Source organism: Marmota flaviventris, chromosome 5 (assembly GCF_047511675.1).
Source record: "Marmota flaviventris isolate mMarFla1 chromosome 5, mMarFla1.hap1, whole genome shotgun sequence".
In the NCBI taxonomy this organism is placed as follows: domain Eukaryota; kingdom Metazoa; phylum Chordata; class Mammalia; order Rodentia; family Sciuridae; genus Marmota; species Marmota flaviventris.
The window spans coordinates 71,924,655-71,946,938 of record NC_092502.1 but is presented as its reverse complement, the minus strand read 5'-3'; the positions used below and the strand labels follow the sequence as shown (position 1 = coordinate 71,946,938).

The window sequence follows — 22,284 nt, the reverse complement described above, 5'->3', positions numbered from 1 at the left end:
GCCTGTATCTACATGTTCTCTTCTGTCCCAGTGAATTTCAGGTTTGTTACATTGAATTTTCCCAGTTGTATATTTTTATATTCTTATATCCTATGTTGAAGATCTGAAGTTGTCTTCTAGACAGCCTAATCTGTTTAGTGACACTTCCAAGTGATAATTTAATTCATGTGTCTCTACCATTTCCAGGATTTTGATTGGTTTCTTTTCAGTATCTCCATTTCCTTATTGAAATGTGCTTTCACCTCCTGTACTTGCTCTTAACTTGTTCCCTAGATCTTTTTATTTTATCATTTTATAGCCTGTCTCTGGGATTTCCTTCACTTCCATATATATCAGTTCCTTTGGGGGATTGTGAATTTTGGGGAGATGTTTGCCTGTTTCTTCATGACTTGTGTATCAGTTGAGATAATTTCCTCTTTCTTTTTATGCATTTGTTCTTTGGTATATAGTTTTTTGTTTTGTTTTGTTTTTGGTGGTGGTGGTTGTTTTGTTCTATTAACAAATGAGTTGATATCCAGGAGTAGAACCTGAGGTCTCTCTCTAGTAGTTCCTATTTGGGGCCTGGTCATTGCTTTTATTGTCTCCCTTATTCTCTGTGTTGAGATAGTGTTGAGGCTCTAGCAGGGCTAGCTCATATATCGAGTGAGGTTTGCTGTTTTGTGGTTGATTTGTTGAGTGTTGCTCAGCAGCAGGATCTCCACTCTGTGAACTCGAAGTATCCTAATCACTTCCCAGCCCCTCTTAGAGAAAGGGGGAGCAAGTTATAGCATTAATGTTAGCAATCATTGTTAAGCCTTAAAATAAATGTCCTGTGTCTACTTTGACATCTATAACATGAATTAGCACCTGTAGAGGAATGGTGGGGTCAGCATTTAACATCAGCACCAATAATAAGTAACCATGAACTAGATCAGACATTAAACAGCAGATGTCTACTACCTCATCCACTGTATTAATAACCACAAAAACACGAATGGGGTAGGAATTACATAAACTGTGAAATTCTATCAGCTAGTGGGATACAGTTTCTTAAGAGAAAAATAGAGTAGGATGGCAAGAGAAATTTTGGATATATTTAAAAGTGAACAGAGGAAAAGCAGGTAGCATATGACAGATATAAAGGAGGAGTAGAACATAACTAAAAGTAATAAAGCAGAGGAAGAGGGAACTGAACAGTTTGGCTATAAGTGGGGGAAGAGAGTGAAGAAAACTTGCAATCAAAAATAAGATCAAAACAAATCATACCCATGTAAAATTTTATCCCCAACTAAAGCCTTATTCTAAAGCTAAATAATAAATGAAGAAAGCAGTTAAGATGAAAGAAAAATTTTATACACACATACATATATAATCAGCACAGCAGGAACACACAATCATATAGATTGGAAAAAAGTAAAAAAAAAAAAAAATTAAAAAAAGGAAAAATAGGGGAAATAAGGAAAAAAAATTAATGAGAAATAAAGGGGTTTTTTTCCACTGCAGTGGTTTAAACTTGGCAGGAATGGATGTTCATTATTTATACTGTTGTGTATTTTTCAGTTTTGGGGATCTGTGACCCTTATGTCAAGGACTGGGGGTTGTTAAGTCCCCCTTCTTTTTTGTTTCTCATCAAGCTGCCAGCTGTGAATGGCCAGGAGCCAAAGTTAGTTTTAGTAATTCTCAGCTTCCTGTCTCAGTGTAGGATGGGATAAACATGGGACTGCTGACAAATTCCATAGTGGGGCTCGCTAGTACAGAGGTATAAATTAGAAGGTGGGTATAATCTTGGCTAACCTTTGGAACTCTTTTTGAGTATCTGAGATTTCACCGCATACCCTGTTGCTGGGCAGATGCCAATCTCTGCTGGGCACCTGTGGCCTCCTGAAATTCTACTTTCAGGGTGAGGAGTCAGAACCTCCCAAGGCCTGACATATTCACTGCCATGGATGTGAATTATCCAGGATCAGACCTGGAATGCAGAGCTGACTGGTTACTGGCATCTTTCCAGGTACTTACTTGCATTGGGCACCAATAACCAAAGAGACTTGGTCTCCTCAGTATCCCAGCCTGAATTGCCTTACACAAAATTCTCATTGTGCCTGTTTCAATGATGCTGGTCCAGGTACCCTCTGAATCCCACAATGGGCAACTGCTGGGTCAAGCTGGCAACATCTTTTTATGAGTTCCTAATCTCCCACCTCTGCTCACTGCTATGTGGCCACTTAAAAATGGTTCCCACCAGACTCTCCACCCATTAGCCAAGTGATTTTGGTTGTTTTTCACTCACCCATTGTCTCTGGGTTTGGTTAAGATCAGCCTGCTTCTCTATTCTACAAGTTCCCCCAAGCCAATGTTATTCACCATGCTTTCCCTGTCTGATTTTGTTACTGTCCAGTGTTGAATTTCAGTGAATTCCCTTAGTCACCTACCTCACTAAAGTGGTATTACCACTGTTTAAATCATGAGCTGATGAACTGCTGGGGATTGTACCCTTCTTCTAACTCACCATCTTTCTATCTGTCATGATTTTTTAAGAGGCTAAAATATGGTATGAACTGTATTGTGGTAATCTATCTTTCCCTTCTGTAAGAATTCTGACTTGTTGTTGTTGTGTTATTGTTTTTTTTTTTTTTTTAAACCAACAGTTCTTTCACATCATTGGTTATTTCTCATTGTGATTTTCATCTTGCTCCATCATACTTGCAGGCTCATAACAGAGATCCTTCCTGCAGTCTTATGGGAAATTGTGATAGGAAGGTTCTCGTGACCCACGGGGCATTGTGCAGCCTGTAGACTTGCAATGCAGTGGCTCTATTCTTTGTTAGGTTCCACTTGGTTCTGTCTCACCTTGAGATGAGAAGAAATTATGTGTACCATGAGAGGGTTCCTAAATACTTCACTCTATCAGCCTCCTCCAGAGGAAGCTTAAACCTGCTTTCCAGCACTTCTTTCTCAGGGCTATAATGGCTTCTGAATATGAGTAGCATCTCCTGGAGGGAGAGTGGAGACTGGATGGATAAAGCCTAACAGTCAACTCATGTCCTTCTGATTGAGATTTCAGAATGTGTGGTCAGTGAAATTAGTAAAGGAAGAGGAGTTCTTAAAGTTTCTGTGATAAGAATTTTCTGTATGGCTTATAAAATAATGGTGCCTAAAAGATGGGCATTTCTCCTTTAAAAACCTGGAATGAAGAGTGTTATTCTGGTAGTGACCACAGGTTAAGTTTCTGTGGAACAGTTGATCAGGTACCTTCAGTGAAGTGGTGCACAAAGTGTTTGACATTGTGGTTGGCACCAAGCACACAATCAGTAAATGACAGATACCAAGTTATAATGATTGTCTTCTAGTGAAAGGCCCCCTTCCTCATTCAGCTTTTTGCTTGTTCCTCAGAGAATCACATTTTGGAAGATGTGAACAAATGTGTCATTGCTCTCCAAGAGAAAGATGTGGATGGTCTGGACCGCACAGCTGGTGCAATTCGAGGTCGGGCAGCCCGGGTCATTCATGTAGTCACCTCAGAGATGGACAACTATGAGCCAGGAGTCTACACAGAGAAAGTTCTGGAAGCCACCAAGCTGCTCTCCAACACAGGTGCGGGGACTCTCCCTCCATAGTGCTTCACACATGGCCTGGGTAGGGCAGGCTATCATTCTGTTAGCCTGGGCCCTGTGGTTAGGAAAAAGGAAGTGGAAACTTGGCTCTGGTCTTACAGGTTCTGGGTAGTACACCACACTTGTGGGAAGCTAGTCCACCGAAGTCAGGCTTCACAGGAACATATCATGGGTGATCATGGATAAACAAGGAACAAATCCCAAACATACTATTTAAGATGAACTTCTGAGTTAAGTATCCCATTAATGAGTAAATACTAAATTAATGGTTTTATTTTTCTCATCCTTCCCCCCCCCCCCCCATCTTCTTGGTATTGGGACACTGAGGCCGTCTCAACCTCCTGAGTTGCTAGGGTTACAGGCATGCACCACCATGCCCTATTCTTAAACACGGCCTCAAGTTAGTCTCACACTTCAAGTTCCCAAGCATCCAAACCCTGTATTGCAGTTTGTTGAGAGACAAAGATGATTATATGAGTCTTTGTAAATACTGCACTTAATTTACCTCACCAATAAATACTGTTCACATGGGGAGAAGTACAGTTTCCTTATGAGCCTTGACTTTTCTGACTTGAGGATTCAGGGAAGGTTGGTAGGATGCTGTCTCCTCACTAGTGCAACCTGCCCTGTTTTTTTCTCTTCAGTCATGCCTCGTTTCACAGAGCAAGTGGAAGCAGCTGTAGAAGCCCTCAGCTCAGACCCTGCTCAGCCCATGGATGAGAATGAGTTTATCGATGCCTCTCGCCTGGTTTATGATGGTATCCGGGATATCAGGAAAGCAGTACTGATGATAAGGGTGAGTAACTGCATTCCAGACATTTTAACAGCCTCTTTCTTATCATATGCTAAACTTGAGCTATGCGTCATTCTGGAACTCAGCAGATGCAGTGGCAATATATTAAAACCATGAATCTAAAAGCTGTTAGAATGAGATATATTTAATTATGTTGTCTAAAATGACTGTTAAGGGGCTGGGGTTGTGGCTCAGCAGTAGAGCGCTCACCTAGCATGTGCGAGGCCCTGGGTTCGATCCTCAGCACCACATATAAATAAAGGTGTTGTGTGCAACTACAACTAAAAAGTAAATAACATTTAAAAAGCAAATAAGTAGATAAAATGACTGTTAACTAACAGCCCAAATTTGGGCTGAGAAGGGGAGCTAGCATGAGTTGGCCTTAAAGACTTAATTTAGGGCAGTTACTGTAGTGTGTGGCTTTGGTTTTAATTGGAGGGGAAACTACAGAAATACAGATTCTTAATTTTAGAGAAGGAAGTATTTCCTTAACATAGGCTAAAGTTATTGTTTACATTAAGTGTCCCTCCTGGAAAGGATATGCTAGACTTTTAGGCAGGATGCTAGAATCTTAGGGTATACTGCCTCCTTGTTTGACCAGTCTTCTCCAAGGAAACAGCAGTTCTCATTGTCTGCAAGAAAGTCCTTGGCCTCTTCTGGGGCATAAACCAACCGGTTTTAGAAACTACCAACCCCACCCTAGTACACCCCTATGGTGCTGGGCCTAGCTGTCCTGGCTGTCTGTCCCACAGCAATTGATCCCTTGCATGCTGCTGAGAGCATAAGCATGTTGCTCTGGAGTCTGAGGAGACAGGGTCCATGAACGTTCTTCTCTGGGCCAACTGGATGGCCCTTGCTGTAACTGCAAAGCAGGCATGTGGAATATGGCATCTGCCTGCTGTACAGATGGTGCACTGATGGTGCTCATGCAGGCTCCAGGCTCATCTGGATGTATTGGTGGGGCCCCAGCTGATGGAGGCTTTGCTGTCTTTATTCCTGCTGCTGTGCTAAGGAACCCACATTCAGCCTAAAGCCTGGTATAGCAGTGTGTGAGGGTTCCAAGGTCGTGTATATCAGTGGTGATGTACATTTTGCCAAGGTTCTTTACATATTAGCATACATCTAGAAATAGAATTTTAAAAGCCCTAATGGCAGGGCTAGAGTTTGTGGCTCAGTGGTAGAGGGCTTGCCTAGCACGTGTGAGGCCCTGGGTTCGATCCTCAGTACCACATAAAGAAAAACAAATAAAGACATTGTGTCCATCTCCAACTAAAAAAAAAAGCCCTAATGGCAGAGGTGTGGCTGGATATCTGAGGCTGAGCCAGAATGGGTTGAAGAGGGTTGAAGCTGTGTTCATCTAAGAGATGCTTCAGGCCCTGTAGTGCTGTCTTGGTTGTGAGAAACCACTTCTAAGAGCAGGCAGGAAGCTTGGGTTCTTCATCCAATGAATTCCCTTGTCTCTCTTGATGCTGATTTCTTCTCTTAAAAATGGAGGTAATGGTGGCTTTTATGGTTTTACAGAGACAGTGTAATTGATGGGTTCCACAAGGTCCTGGCACCTAATGGCTGTTCTTACTATGTTGATAGCTGTGCTGGGACTAAAGAATGACAAAGGTCTTAACAGAACTTCCCCTGGACAACAGGCATGTGAAGAGTGATAGAATATACGGGGAAGCCTTTCAGGACAAAAGTGAGGTAGCCAGGAGTGCTTATGCAAGGCTGAGGAAAGAGGCTTCATTTGGAGACACTGTGATTTAGCTTCTCACTTGCTGTTCTGCTCTACATCCCTATTTCTGTCTCATAATTCCCCTACTTCAACTTCACTTCCATAGCCATGCCTTAGTCACGTCACTACCAGTATCTACACCCCCTCCATTATCCCAGTTTCAGTGTTCAACCTACTCCTTCCAGTACTGTGACTCAGAACAGTCCTTTGAGCTCACCAGTACTTTAGTTGGATGGTCTCCCCACTTGTTATTTGCATTCAACCCTCAGGTCCTTGGTTCATTCATTTATTAGTTTTGAGTCTGGGTCATATCCATTTCCCCTCTTCCTTATTCATACTTTGCAAAACGTAGTCCTAGTGAAGTCCTGCACTCTCTGGCTGGGTATGGTACAGATCAACACAGCCACCCTGACAGGGGTCACTGAAGCCATGACCACGTGTGGGCCCTTGGTGCCCAGTATCAGTTGTCCATCTCCCAATTCTAGCCTAGAGTCTATAGCTGTTTCATACTTCCTTGCTCGCCTCAGCCCTCCCACACCTGAGCCCCCATTTCCTAATGTGGCCTTTTTGCTGATTCCACTCAGGATAATGAGGCACTTAGAAGTCTTTCCCCTCTGCTTGTGCCCCATGGCTTCCTTTTGGTACCACGGACATCCCTGATTATGCTCCTGGCTGAGGCCATCCCTGCAACAGGCATGAGATTCCATGTTCATTACCTTACTTCATCTACTTTTTCTGTTGGTTATTCCATAGTAAGAGGGGAAAGAAATCTCTTGGCCCTTTTCCTTCTCTTTGTTGGTTTGTTATCTCACTAACATTGATGGGGCTGTTGGGAAGTCCCTGGACAACAATGAGAAGCTGACTCTCCAATGTGTAGCTTGTGTAGCTGACTTGCCCACTCCCTGAGCACTTGTTATGCCCAAGCTTCTTACCTTGATCACAACATCATCCTCATTCAGGCCAAACCTTCGATTCTCCTTAAGTTCTCTCTGTTGCATACCTCTCATCTGGTCTTATTGGCTTTTCCTTCCTGATAGAGAATCTGAACAAGCCCCTAGCATCTGTCACCTGGTCCATCTGGAGATGCCTACAGTCTCATTGTCTGAGAGCAGCCAGAGTGATGCCTTCAAGCTTTGGTTAGATCATGTCATCCACTGCTTCAAACTTTCCAAAAGCTGCCATCACTCAATTCTCACACTGGCCTGTGAAGCCTTCTGGGATCTGATTCTGTTGCCTTTCCATCCTCGTGTCCTGTTGCTGTCCCCTTTACTCAGAGCAGTGAGCCAAGTCCCTCTTTTGTGGCCTCCTTGCTATTCATCTGCTTCCCCAGGCAAACACTCCTCCTCCATCTCCCTTCACCTTCCCACAGCACTGCCTTAGGAGACCTTTCCTGACTACCCAGTTTCCCTTCACTGCTCTATTTATTTATAACATTTGTATATAATTCACTTATTAGTTTGTTGCCACTGTTCTCATTAGATTATGTAAAGAACAGGTATCTTTGTGTCATTTTGTATCTCTAAGGCCCAGAATAGCGCACTTAGATACTCAACCTCAATGGATATTTGAATATTAAAAAAGGAGTTACTTGTTTTCTTGGCAGGAGTAGTTCTTTGGTCTGTGATGGGTGGTTGGGGGAGGTTAGAGATGATGTTAGGAGACCCTACTTTGAAAAGCCCCTGAGTGCACAACACTAAAGATATTTGTGACCACGGCATTAAAATCACCAGTGGTGGCATCAAATTTTGTGCCATAAAATCAGCAGGACCCAAGGGTCTCAATGTTGATGTGCTCTCTGGTACCTTGTGTGACGTATACCATTCTTACTTTGTCTTATTTAGGGAGGAGCCTTTGCACATGTCAGAACCTTTGATGCTCTTGTTGGTTTCTGAGCACTTCTCACATGTCCTCCATTTGAACCTTACAACAAGCCCCTGCCCTGGGCTTGGGTGAGGGACAGGTGCAGATGAGGGCCTCACCTTGCTGCCCTCTTGTCACAGGCCAGCTGGCTAGGCTGAGAGCCAACCCCAGCTGTTCCACTTGCTCTGCCCCCTTTCTGATAACTCCTGGAAGACAACACTGTGTTTCAAGTAGCTAATCATGAGGCTGATAGTTTGTGTAAAATAAGACTTTATTTCATAATTCAAGCAAAGAGCTAAAACCAATAAGAGTCCATTTGGAATTTACTGAACCCTTACTTGCCTCTTTTCCTTTGATAAAAGTTTAAAAACTTTAGAATACATTGCCTATTTTTACTCCTTAAAACAGTCTTTCATTCCCTAAGAGAAAGTCCAGTATTAATTTTATGTTATTTTCTTTTTGTCAAAAAGTAGGAAAGTTCTATTAGTCTGATTAATACTGTAGAAAACACCCCTATTTTTAAGACCTTTTCCACCAACAATAGTTCTCACCTTTGTCTTTAGAAGCAGCTGTCGGAAAAATAACGTTTCAAATGAAAACCAGCTAGTTGTGCACTTCATAGTCCTAGCTGCTTGAGACGTTGAGGCAAAATGATCTCTTGAGCCCAGAAGTTTGAGACCAATCAGAGCAACATAGTGAGACCCTGTCTCAAAAACAGGGAGGGGAGGCAAGCCATACATCATACAAAGAAATTGTATATTTATATATAAATATATTTATATATAAATCTGTGTTACGAAGAATTAAGCCCTGCCCCCTGTAAAAGAAGCCTTTTTTAGGAAGTGCTGATGTGGGGCCCATACAAGAATGATGAGTGATTTAATTACCTGTTAATGTTTGGAAATCTGCACCTTAAATCCCAGAATTCTGGGTCCTTCATGCTTTTGGCCAAGAAACACAGTGTTGTTGGAGGCCCAGGGTTGTGTCTGACTCACGATCTCTGTCTTGGTGGCAGACCCCTGAGGAGTTGGATGACTCTGACTTTGAGACAGAAGATTTTGATGTCAGAAGCAGGACGAGCGTCCAGACAGAAGATGACCAGCTGATAGCTGGCCAAAGTGCACGGGTAAGGAAGTGCTCCTTGGGGCATTTTAACTTGTTCTGCAGACCTTTCCTGTCCTTCTCAAGCCTTGCCTTTTTCTCTTCCAGGAAAACACTCTCAGTATTTTTCTCTAACAGTAGGACTGAAGTTAACCTAAGTTGTGGCACCTGCTGTTCAACTGGAAGCAGAGCAGGAACATGGGCCTCCTCCTCAGCTGTGCCCTAGGGTTCTGGTTTATGATAAATCCCTGGGTCAGAAAAGGCTTAGGATCTAGTCGATGCAACATTTGTTAAAAGGATTGTGAAATTTGAAAAAGATTGCTGCCTTTGCCCAGCTCACTGATACCGTGGATATGAGCTATTTTAATTATTCATGAGTTTAAAAAAAATAACAGTGGTACATTCAAGAAGAAAACCAGTCAGTCATTGCATTCAAGTCATTAAATCTTCAATCAATAGCATTTGTTTTTGGAAGGACACCAAGAAATATTTCTATGGAGAATTTTTTTTTTTTTTTAACTCCTTGGAAATCCATCTTGAGCAGTGACCATGTCACTGTTTTAAGTCCTGCTCAGGCACGAACACTTCAGGAAACGAAGAGGCAGAGCCTTGGCCCTGGGCCTGTGGCCTTGAGGGCTCCAGGTGCTGCTTTAACATGGTTTAAGTGGCTGTCAGATAGCCGCTTAATGTATGTTCCACTAGAATGTATGTTCCTCAGCAAATTCTTCTCTGCCTTTCTCTTCAAAATTAACATCCTAAAGCTACTTCTGATATACTTTGAAAACTTGGACATGTCCATTCAGAGCCCGCAGGCTCTGAATGAGCTCTACACATTCTTTATTGCCTCCTCTCATTTTCTGGGAGGCAGAAGATAAAACTTTTAAAGAATTAAACCAAATTTAAACCAGTTTCTGTTCCTACATAGATGTGACTGTGAAAGTTCCACACTAGTTCCACCCCTCTCATGCTCTTTCCCTGCACACTAAATCTTGCTCTTGAAAGTGGTTTGGGAATTTAGGCTGCCATAAATGTCAGTAAAAAATGAGAAGAAATAGCCCTTCAGGAAAAATGAACCCTATTAAAGCATTATCCAACCTATGTCATACACTGCCTGTTGGAGATATTCTTGGCTAATGCACTGTGAGAACTTCACACTCTTTACATAAGAGCTTTCTGTACTTCTGATTGTAGGCAATCATGGCTCAGCTTCCCCAGGAGCAAAAAGCAAAGATTGCGGAACAGGTGGCCAGTTTCCAGGAAGAAAAAAGCAAGCTGGATGCAGAAGTGTCTAAGTGGGATGACAGTGGCAACGACATCATCGTGCTGGCCAAGCAGATGTGTATGATTATGATGGAGATGACTGACTTTACCCGGTGAGCAGCACCCCACCCTGGCGGGCTGATAGGAGACAGGACAGTTTTCTTCCCCACAGGCCAGGTTGCTTTGTAAGACATCTTCTGTTCTGTTCATCTCTGAACCTGCGGGGGTGTCATGGACAGGGATCCTTATTCTCGTTTTTCAGAGGTAAAGGACCACTCAAAAATACATCAGATGTGATTAGTGCTGCCAAGAAAATTGCTGAGGCAGGATCCAGGATGGATAAACTTGGCCGAACCATCGCAGATCACGTAAGTGACGAACTTTCCTGAACTTATCTCTGAGCTTATCCTAGGCTCAGACAGTTCAGATTGACCTATTGCTGAGGTGGCCATTAATGATCATAGCACTCTTATATTATCCAAAAATTATTCTGACCTATTTTAATCCCACCATAAATTTCTAAGGATTTCTGTATTGTCTTTGACAAATCTGAGGAGCTAGGTCTGGTTCCCATTAGAACTCATCTCAGTTAATATACAATGAACACTTGCTGTTGATTTATTTATTTCTCAGTTCTTAAGAACTTCAGGTCTGAGCAGAAACTGATTCTGCCAACCCTAACACACTAGAAACACGTGTATCTCTCTCACGGTTTATTTCATATAAAAATCAGGAGCCCTAGTGGGGTGGGGTAGTGCACATCTGTAATCTAGCTACTCAGGAGACTAAGGCAGGAGAATCACAAACTCAAGGCCAGCCTAGGCCAACTTAGGGAGACCTTTAAAAGTGTCAGTGGTAGAGTGCTTGCCTAGCTGTGTGAAAGAATCCCCAGCATGGGGACCCCCCACCCCCAAACAAAACAATAAAACCCACCCCATTGGCCAGCAGCATTTTGAAATGCTGCTGTGCCTAGCTGGGGACAGACTTCCATGTTCTTTGTATTGCCTGTTCTCAACCAGCAGTTTCATCCCTTTATTCCCTCATAGTAATAGGTCAGAAAACTATGCTTCTATCTCCTGGATAGTGTGGTGCTCTAAGACTTATCAGAGAAGCTAATTTTTCCCTCCACATTCTTTTTTCTGAATTATTCAAACTTTCAGCCTCATCTACTGCCAGATGAGTGACAGCTGCCCCTTATTACTCAAAGCAAATATTCTGAAATCATCCTTCACACCACCCAGTAAGAAGCCTTGTTGCTTCTAGTGACCATATATGTATCTTGACACCATCAAAGTTTTTCCTGTCTGAAATTAACAGCTCTATCCAGAGCTCCATTCCACCTATCTTGACCACCATGGCCTCTCCCTTCCTCTTTCCTGTCTTCACCCTATTCTGCATGCAGCTACCAACACTGCCATCATAAAACACAGGGCCTTCTTAGAAAAAAATTCAGTCTCCAGAATGAACTACAAGCTTCATTTTATACAACTCTGTTGTTCACAGTGAGGCCCCAGTCTCATCGGAAGAAAGTGTTTCAAACATTTGAGAGGTATGAGGATTCCTCCTTTAGGTAAAGCAACCTGAGATTCAACAGTATCAGGAGCTGGGCAGGGCCACTGTTTCCCTGTATTTGGTCAAGGTTTCTTGCTTTGGTTTACTTCTACATCCTCCATCTTTGCCTCAAGTGAATGTCTCCTGTCATTGGCTGTTTAATATTTGCACCCAAAACTGGGCAAGTAAAATGCTTCACGGCAGAAGAGCTATTTGTTTGACTGGGTAGTGTCCGTAGCTTAACACATTCTTTTCTACGTAATCAGGCTCTTGCTGAGACTTTTTAGGGCCATATGCTTCCTCCCTACTAAAAAATTGAATCCTTGGCAGTAGTGGTTTCTCCCAAGTTGTGGAGTTAGTGAAAGGAGGGCTCAGGAAGTCTTTATGTCCCATGCTATGCAGCACATTTAGGGCTCCCCGAGGGGACTTGCCTCCTTCCCTGAGCCAAGTGATGTGAACACCCCAAATAACTGGGTAATTTATCTCTCTTGCCCTTTGCTCCAGCAAGAGGAGAGGAAACTTTCAGAACTGGGCCTAGGGTGGGGTGCTGTCACTGGGCCTGCAGTGTTATTGAGCCTGCTGAGTTTGTTCTCCCCTCAGTGTCCAGACTCAGCCTGCAAGCAGGACCTGCTGGCCTACCTGCAACGCATTGCCCTCTACTGCCACCAGCTCAACATTTGCAGCAAAGTCAAGGCTGAGGTCCAGAACCTTGGTGGAGAGCTTGTTGTCTCTGGGGTAAGTGTTAGTGCATTCCTGCTCATCACCTTTTCTTACCACTATGTCTAAAATGAAAGCAGCCTCTAGTCTTATCTATATACACTCCTCACTTGGGGAACATGTGCTAGGCAGAAACTCCCAAGTTCTTTCTTGGTCCCCGGAGGCCACAAGCTGCACATCTCCCTGCAGAATTGCAGCTCTGTTTAGCATGGCATGATTAGTGATAGCTACAGCCACTATCAGAGCTGGCCACTCATTGGGAAAAATATTTTTATCTTTCCCAGAGAAGAATTAAGCCTCTTCAGAAATTGCAAAGTAGATAGTCTGCTTTCTTCTACCCAATAGTGCAGAATTGTAGCTATTCTTTTTCCTGTTAATCGGGTCTCAATTTTGGGTCCTCCTCACCTTGTTTTGCTGAGTCCCCACAACTTCTGTTAATCCCACGGAATTTCCTTTAAAAGGAATATTTCAGCCAGGCACAATGAGACACAACTATAATCCCAGCTGCTTGGGAGGCTGAGGCAAGAGGATCAAAAGTTTGAGGCCAGCCTTAGCAAGACCCTGTCTCTAAAAAGGTGACAGAGTGCTTGGGTAACATACACAAGGCCAAATACTGCCAAAAAAAAATTGAACATTTGACACCCTTTACTCATCTGTCTTCTATGGAGCAATCTTCCAGATCCTCTAAAATAAGGGAGGAGATGCCTGTGTCATGAATGAAAGCAGAGGGGGAATAGGTATATTGGTCAGATAGGGGCCTGACTGGATTCCTCCTCAGTGCTTCTAGTTCTTCAGTCACTCAGTGTCAAAAAGATAGATGCCAGTCCACCTCCAGTGTTTGTTTTGTGAACGAATGTTTGAGGGGTGGAAGAAGGCAAAATGATGATGACCTGTATACTTTCTTGCACGCCCTTTCCTTTGTCAGAGGATCTGAAACATGGGTATTTTAAGGCTTTTTGTATCCAATCAGAAACAAGGTTGCTGGCCAGTATTCTGTACTCTGGGGACCTGCCCAGATTGTGGTGCTAGAGGGTCATTCCCATCAGATATGACTCCTTACTGTCCCATTTGTGCCTTGTAGGTGGACAGTGCCATGTCCCTGATCCAGGCAGCCAAGAACTTGATGAATGCTGTGGTGCAGACAGTGAAGGCATCCTATGTAGCCTCTACCAAATACCAAAAGTCCCAGGGCATGGCTTCCCTCAACCTTCCTGCTGTGTCCTGGAAGATGAAGGCACCTGAGAAGAAGCCCTTGGTGAAGAGAGAGAAGCAGGATGAGACACAGACCAAGATTAAGCGGGCATCTCAGAAGAAGCATGTGAACCCTGTGCAGGCCCTCAGTGAGTTCAAAGCCATGGACAGCATCTAATTCTGCCTTAACCACCTGCCCCCACCCGCAGGGGCTCTTAAAGATCAATCACTGTTCTTCACTCAAGTATACTTGCTAAGTAGAGAACACTTACATAGGAAGATTTTGAAACCAGCCAGGTGGTGAATTTTGCCAGGATATGTTTAAATTGGTCAAAAAATGCTTTTAGATTCAGGAGCATATTTCTAGCTGTATTTTTATAAGCTTAAATAAAAATTCCATAACCAAAGCAAATCCCACATTAACTTGTTAGTAACAATCAGATTGGAATACCCATTCTCTCAGCAAAGAGAGTGGACTCAACTGTGGAGGAGGAATGTCCCAGAAAGGTCTTGCAAGGGATAAAAACATATCATGAAAAACAAAACACACCAAAAAACTCGATTATTTTTTATGAAATAAGAATTATAATGCATGGCTACAATTACTAATGCACTCTGCTGCAGAACATTAATAATAATGTTGCTTTTTTCAGGCTGGGATGTTGGGATGCCGTAATTTGAACATGCTTTTTTCTCCCCAACTGCATAGGCAAAGTCATCATTGGGCTCACTTCTAATAATTGCAGTGTTTCCTGCCTTAGGCTTGCAATAGAAGCCTGACAGAATGAATATGTTTGCTTAGGCCATAATTTAGATTTTACCTTATTTGTGATTACTACATTGATTACTATAGCTACAAGGTATACTTTTACTGTCTTATTTAAATTTTATTAATTTGAATGTTTTTTACACTAGCTTTTCCCAATAAAGTCCACTATGAAACCAAATATAAGAGGCTGAAGTCACTGTATCTGCTTTCAGGAAGCGTCTTGGGGACTGGGTTGCAGCTCAGTGGTGCAGCACTTGCCTAGGGTGTGAGAAACCCTATATCAGTCACCAGAACCACAATACTCTTGGACTTGTCATAGCATCTGCGCCCTCCCCATCTTCTCCCAGGACAGTTGCTCAGTGAGGGACATTATGCCCATAGTTTTAGGGAGGGCCATATTGCCTCATAGGCTCATGACAGGCCACACCCTTGTCCCATTGAATATCCCAACCTGTACCTCCATCTTGGGAACTCTCATGAACATTCTTCAAGGTTCACATCAAGACCTTGGAGGCACAATTGATTCTTCCTTTCTCTTCTACATTTTTTTCTTAACATTCAACCATGCCATGAAAATAAGTGCCTTAGAACTAAAAACTCACCTTAGCTCCCTGTCTCTTCCCAACAACCATCCCCTTCTTAGTCAAAACTCCTTAAAGAAATGGCTATTGTCATTGTCACCTTTATGTAAGTTCTGTCACTTCAGTCAGCTGTCATCTTGCCTGCTCTAGCTTCATCCCTCTTGCCTTCCACACTGCAACACTGGCTTTTTCTTCCACGATCCCACTGACCACACCCAAGGAATGGTCAGGGGGACCAGTCCTTGCGCAAAGCACTTCCATTTCCAGATGCCTCCCCTGGGTTTTCTGTCTTCACCAACAGCTTTTCTGTGTTGAAGGACGTGTCTGTACCTGGGCCTCTTCCTTTCTCTGTCTATGCTCACACTTCTAATTCAGCCTCTATTCCTATCTTTTAAACTGTCACTTGGATGCCTAATAACATCTCAAGCTTGACCAGTCTGGACCACACTGCCATCACTGCCCTCTACCACTCATGCCCAAAGCCCTTCTTGCTATTTTCCCCACCTCACTAGCTGGCACTACTAGTCACCTCATTTCTCTGGCCAAATATCAAAAAAGCAAAACAATCTCTTTTTAAAATATAAGATCTTCCTACTTTTCCTATACCACCTCTGTTTACATTCCGGGTCATGTTATCAGTTATTGCTGTTTAAACAGATTTGCAAAACTCAGCAGCTAAAACACAGTTTCTGAAGGTCAAGAACCCGGGAGCAACTTGGCTGGGTGGTCAAGGTTCAGGGTCTCATGACCATGACATCAGTTAAGGCTATGGTGTCAGCTTGACTGTGGGGGGGGTGGGGTATCTACTTCCAAGCTAGTTGATGCTGCTGTTGGCAGAGGCCTCAGATCCTTGCCTTGTGGGACCTTCCAAAGAACAGCTCACAACATGGCAGCTGGCTTCCCCTGAAGTGAAGGATCTGAGAGCAGCAGCAGCCAGATGGAAGCCACAGTGTTCTTTTAAAACCCGGTCTGGAAAGTGATTCCCCATCACTGCTGCTACATTGTTGGTCACAGACCTATGCTGGTGCGACCAGGAGGTGGGCTGCCAGCCAGCAGCAGCCTCCCTGACCCAGAAGCCAGTTCACGTCTCCCCCTGAGCCCAAACTTTGCATTGATTTTCGGGCCCTCAGTAAAAGTCAAGGTCTTCAGTAATGGCTATGGCTCTGCACCCTCTGGCCTTTCTCGCTAACCATTCTTCATCATTCTCTTTCTGTTCCTGGTCTCACTGACATTCTTTCAACATGCCAAGTGTTTCCTGCCTCAGCCTGTGTACATGAGGTCCCCAGCCCAGAAAATACTTCCCAAGGGAGCCCTGTGAATTCTCTAGCATTTCCTTCAACTGTCTCATCAAAAGTCACCTTATTAGAAGGACTGCCATCCTTATGGTGTCCTCTCTTCATGGCTTTGAACTCTACGTATCCATTTGTTTCTGTTGTGTACTCTCTGTGAGCAGCAAATCTTTATTTTGTTCACCACAGAATCACCAAGGTCCAGCATACTTCCCACACATGGAAAGCACTAGGGATATAGTTGCTCCGCATTCTGTGGCTACTTAACCAGCAGCCTCCCTTTACCTGGCCTCTGCTGACACTCGGGGATGTTCTTCTCATTATTTGTTTTTGTTTTTTTTTTAATTTTATTTGTCAGTGGACCTTTATTTTGCTTATTTATATGTGGTGCTGAGAATTGTACCTCTCACATGCTAGGACAGTGCTCTACCACTGAGCCACAACCCCAGCCCTCTCATTGGCTTTTGTTCTTTAGTTTGTCACACTCCAAAACTGTCTCCCACACCTCAGCACCAGATCCAGTCTGTCTCCATCTGTTTCATCTGATGTCCACCACCCCACCCCAGCAAGACCCCAGGCCCCATTGCATCAACGCCCAGCTCTCAGCCCAGCCACTGGCCTGAACCCCTTACTGGGGTCATTGCAGAGGCTCCTGAACAGCTGCACTTATTTGACTGCCTCAAACCCCTGTCAAAGGCCTGTCTGGCTGCCCCCTTAACCATCTGACCACTCTTTTTTGTGTCCAGCCCTGGGGCCCTGCCATTTGCACTCACACTGCCCTCTAGAAGCATTTCCCAGAGGGCCCCGGCTTTCACAGGGAGCCCGTTACGGAGCCGCATTCTTCCAACCCATATGTGTCACAGGCATTCCCCAGGCCTCACCATCCCTATAGTCTCTCTTGACCTTGATGCCATTATTTACAAGTTTGTTTTGTTTGAGACAGGGGTCTCGATATTTTGCCCAGGCTGGCCTTGGAACTCAACTGACCTTTCTACCTCATTTTCCCAAGCTGCTGGAACTATTGGTGTACAGCCCAGCTTAAGAAGTCAAATTTTTAAAATTTAAGCTTCTTTTTAAGCAGTATCTATTGTTTGATGTGCTGATATTATAATATTACGATAATATTTTAATATTAACTTATGGATCACTTAGTCATCCTTTATAGCACAATGAGAAACAGCAGCCCCACTGTCCCTTGTCCCCTTGGCCTGTTCCCTCCCCTGCCCCAGCAGCACCTCCAGGGACCATCACAGCACCTGCCTTCTTGGAAGCAGGAGTCCCTCTGTTCAGGAACTCAGCACTGGCTCTGTTCTTCTCCTGTGTCCAGAAAAGGACAAAAAATCAGAGTTATGTTAACATTTATTGATTTAAACCACTCTATCAAAGATGCTAGAGCGCCAAAACTGGCAACCCAGGATGCACCTCCAGAGACCTAGAGAGCCTAAACTGAGCCTAATCCTGAAACCCTACTGTCATCCCTGACCCGAGCAGCGCAGCCTTGGCAGAATGTGAGGAGACACTGTGTCCCACCCTGCTCTGGAGAAGTGCTGGTTCCCACCCCTTCGCTGTTCACTAAGGGGACTGCCTGGCCTCTGCATTCAGACACTTGCTCTGGGCCAGGACCTACATGCTGTTGCTATCAGCAGTTTCAATGACACACCCAGAGTGAGGCCTGGGGACAGAAGCCAAGTCCCAGCTCCCTCTACCCCACGGTGCCTGTCACACAGCTCTTGTGGCCCCTCCAACTTGCTTCCCCACCACCTGCACACACTGACCTCATGCAGAACCCTCAGCATCCCCCTCGCTGGCAGTGCCTGTGCCTTCCTCAGGCGGGCTCCCCCTTCCCACTACTAACCACCCGCCCTGGGGTGGCTCCTGTGGCCCCAGGCAGATACTTCAAAGGCCCCCTCACCTCTGCAGCCCTTGTGCCCACAGCCTCCAGCCTGCTCCAATCTCTACCCAGGCCAGGGCTACCTCCTCACAGGAGAGGAGCTGCCACGTGCTGGTACCCCAGGGCCAGTGTCTGGCTTTACCATATCACCTCATTTCATCTCCAAAACTGGTGACGTGCCAGTGCTAGCACCACTCCTCCAACCTCCTAGCTGAAGAAGGGATGGAGAAAGGTGAAGGGGCTCACCCAAGTTGCCTAGTGGCAAGTGGCCCAGGCCACCACCAGATTCAAGACCCTAATGCCCCAGGTTCTGACCACCCGTACTGTAGCCTCAGAGGTCCCTTACATGAGATGACAGTGACCACTTCCCCCTCGCTTCTGCTCCTACCCAGCTTGTTCTCCTTGAGGTCTCTGGTGTGGACCAGTTCCAGGGCTTGGACCTTGGATTTGGGTCCTCCTCTTCTCTGTGTCCAACCACATCAGCCTCCAGGCTGATGGTCCCAGGCAGTGGTGTGCTAGCAAATGTTTAACAGACGGCTCTCTGGGGCAGGAAAGGGTAAGGGTATGTGTGTGTGTGTGTACACACGTGTGTGTGCATATGCACACATACATTCCTTTATTATGCATTATATTGCTATAAAGGAGTAAAGCACACAATTTACAAATAATATTAAAATACACAACACTCTACTTTGAACTTCGCCTAGCTGACTGATTCTTATAAAGGCTTTCACTGATTTTTGCAGCACTCGTTTCCATAGCCATCCTATGGCTGCCACTGACAAATGAATCTAGTTCTGACATGAATGTTGCTTGACCTATATTTTTGTTTACCTTAAGGAGCAAGATGAAACAACAAACCCTTATGGTGGAATTGTACTTGTTAGAAAATGAGTAACTTTGTGGAATCAGCAGTTGTGAATTACTGTAAAATGACTCTCTCCATTTTTTGTGCTATTGACAATATCACTGCTACAAACAACTTACTTTTAACTGGCATTGTTAACTTTTTCCTCATCATTTTCTTAAGTCTAGACTATGAACAAAGTGGTAAGTTGATCTGCAGCATGTCCCAATTTCCATGGTGAAAACACTGTGCCACATGACTGGCAGTCACTATGGCAGCCATCTCCTGGACACATCCAGAGCTGGATCATCTCCAGATCATGGTAACATGTAGGCATTAGAAAAGGATTTGCTTTCTGAATTCATTACCTTTTTGAAATTTAGGTTGGAATTCAAGTACAATCTACTCTTTCTGATGTACCAGCCCTGGTGGCCCACGCCAATAATTCCACAGCTGGGAAGGCTGAGGCAGGAGGATCAGGAGTTCAAAACCAGCCTCAGCAACTTAGTGAGCCCCTACATCTAGACAGATAAAGTATTTAGAAAGGGCTTGAGACATGGCTCACTGGTAAAGCGCCCCTGGATTCAATCCCTAGTACAAAGCAAAACAAAACCCCAACTCATCCCCCATCAAAGTCCTGGCAAAACCCTTTCCTTATATTTTCACCTTTTCCCAAACACAAACAGAACCCTACAGCCTTTCGAGTCTGGCCAAACTGCATTTCAATTAGCATGATGCTTGTGCAATGTGTGTGTATTGTTGTGTATAGCCTTAGCTCATTTCTTTTTTACTGCTGAGTAGTATTCCTTATGAGGGTGTACTATAAATTGTTCATCCATTCCCCAGATGAGGGCCACCTCAGTTGTCTCCAGTTTTTGTTTTTTAAAAAACAAATAAAACTGATATATAAGCATTTGCATCCAAGGTTTTGTGTAAACAAATTTTTGTTCATCTCGACTAAACACATAGGAATGAGACCACTATATTCTGTGCCAAGAATATGTTTACAAGAAACTCTGCATGCTGTTTGCTATGGGGTCTACGCCATTCTGCACCCTCCAGCCTGCAATGAGTGTCCAGTGGCTCCACTTCCTCCTCCTGTGGTGTCAACAGGCTTCTTTGTTTCTGTGGGTTTTTTAAGCCATTTAATAGGCAGACAGCAGTGTCTCGCTATGGTTTCATTCTATGTTTCCTTAACTACTAATAAGGTTTGGCATCTTTACATGTGCTTCTCTGCCATCTGTATCTTTGTTGGTGAAATGTCTTTTCAAATCTTTTGCCTAGTTTTTATTGGGTTGGGTATTTTCTTACTGGTGATTTTCTTACATACTTAGTCAACTATCTGATTTGAAATATTTTCCTGGTCGTAACAAGTTTTTTATTCTCTTAACAGTTTCTTTCATGGAATAAAAGTTTTTCCAATTTATCAATGTTTTCATTTTATGAATGGTGAGTTTGATGTTCTGAGAACTCTGACTCCAGGTCTCAAAGATTTCTCTCCTGTTTTCTTATGAGTTTTATCATTTTATATTTAGGTCTATGATTGATTTTTGAGTTAAATTTTGTACAAGATATCAGGTATACAGGTCAGGGCTCATTTTAAAAAATACAACTCTCCAATTGCACCATTTATTGAAAAAACAATCCTTTCTACTTTGAATTGCCTTTGCACTTTCATCAAAAACCAACTGACATGAAAACAAAAACAAACCAATTAACTACACAGTAGTTTCCCTTTATCTGTAGTTCTTCTTTCTGTGGTTTTAGTTACCGTTGGTCCATCACGGTCCAAAAATATTAAATGGAAAATTCCAGAAACAAACATTTCATAAATTTTAAACTGTATGACATTCTGAGTAGCATGATAAAATCTTGCACCACCCAGATCCATCCTGACCAAGCTGTCCAGTGTAACCATACTGTATATACTACCTGCCTATTAAGTCATTTAGTAGCCATTGTGGTCATCCGATCAACTGTCATGTGCTTGTGCTCATGTAACACTTATTTAATAATGGCCCCAAAGTGTAACAGTAGTGATGCTGGCAATCTGAATATGTCACAGAGAAGGTATAAAGTACTCCCTTAAAGTAAAAGGGTGAAAGTTCTCAATTAGAAAACAAAACATTGAATTTGCTAAGATCTATAATAAAATGAATCCTATTAGAGAAATTTGTATTGATTTTGCTATCACACCTCAAAACTTCAAGTTATAAACACAGTGCTTGGTTAAAACAAAAAACCTAGGATTAGAGTGTTTGGTACTACCATTAGTTTTAGGTCTCTGCTGGGGGTCTTGGAACATATCCTTTGTGGATAAAGAGGGACTACCATATTTGTGTGGGTCTATTTCTAAATTCTAGTGTAACTTATTGACCTATGTGTCTATCCTTTGACCAAGGCCACACTTTTTTTTGGAGGGGGTACTAGGGATTGAACAAGGGGTGCTTTACAACTTAGCTACCTCCCCAGTCCTTTTTATTTTGGGGCAGGGTCTCATTATTGCTAAGGCTGACCTCAAACTTGTCATCCTCCTGCCTCAGCCTCCCAAATCACTGAGATGACACCCATCACACCAGGTTCACTCTTTTTTTTGGGGGGTGGGGTGCTGGGGATTGAACCCAGCACCTTGTACATGTGAGGCAGGCACGCTACCAACTGAGCTATATCTCCAGCCCCTCGCTTTCTTGATTACTAGTTTTATGGTCTGAAAATCAGCTAGTGTAAGTCTCCCCAACTTTGTTCCTCTTTTTCAAAATTGTCTTAACTATTCTAGTTGCTTTGTGTTTCCATGTAAATTTTCTTGACATTTAAAAATTCCTATTGGAATTTCATTGAATCTATAGATCAATTTTGTGGGAAATGATAGCTCAACAATATGGAGTCTTCCAACCCATGAACTCAATATAGCTCCTCCTTTATTTAGATCTTTGATTTCTTTCATCAGTTATTTGTTGTTTGCAGCATAACATCTTGCGCCTATTGTATCAGCATAAAATCCTACTATTATTTCACTTTCAATGCTATTATAACTAGTACTGTTTTTAATTTCTTGTTCGTTACTAGTACATAGAAATAGAATTGATTTTTGTGTATACCTTATATCCTATGACCTAGC

General features: G+C 43.4%; 2 protein-coding genes across 4 annotated transcripts in view; one reads left to right on the top strand and one right to left on the bottom strand.

Annotated features, from left to right (window-relative positions):
* The window catches only part of Ctnna1 (catenin alpha 1), a 177,355-nt gene extending 156,763 nt beyond the window's left edge, over positions 1-20,592 (top strand). For all 3 annotated transcript variants that reach the window (XM_027927472.3, XM_071612324.1, XM_071612322.1), the window contains 7 exons: positions 3,370-3,570; positions 4,235-4,386; positions 8,985-9,095; positions 10,262-10,443; positions 10,593-10,698; positions 12,482-12,616; positions 13,680-20,592. In XM_027927472.3, the coding sequence (XP_027783273.1) occupies positions 3,370-3,570; positions 4,235-4,386; positions 8,985-9,095; positions 10,262-10,443; positions 10,593-10,698; positions 12,482-12,616; positions 13,680-13,967 (1,175 nt within the window). In that variant the 3' untranslated portion in view covers positions 13,968-20,592. The remainder of the gene's footprint in view (positions 1-3,369; positions 3,571-4,234; positions 4,387-8,984; positions 9,096-10,261; positions 10,444-10,592; positions 10,699-12,481; positions 12,617-13,679) is intronic.
* Positions 1-22,284, bottom strand: part of Sil1 (SIL1 nucleotide exchange factor) — a 318,102-nt gene that overhangs the window by 8,535 nt on the left and 287,283 nt on the right. The gene's annotated exons all lie outside the window — the stretch shown is intronic.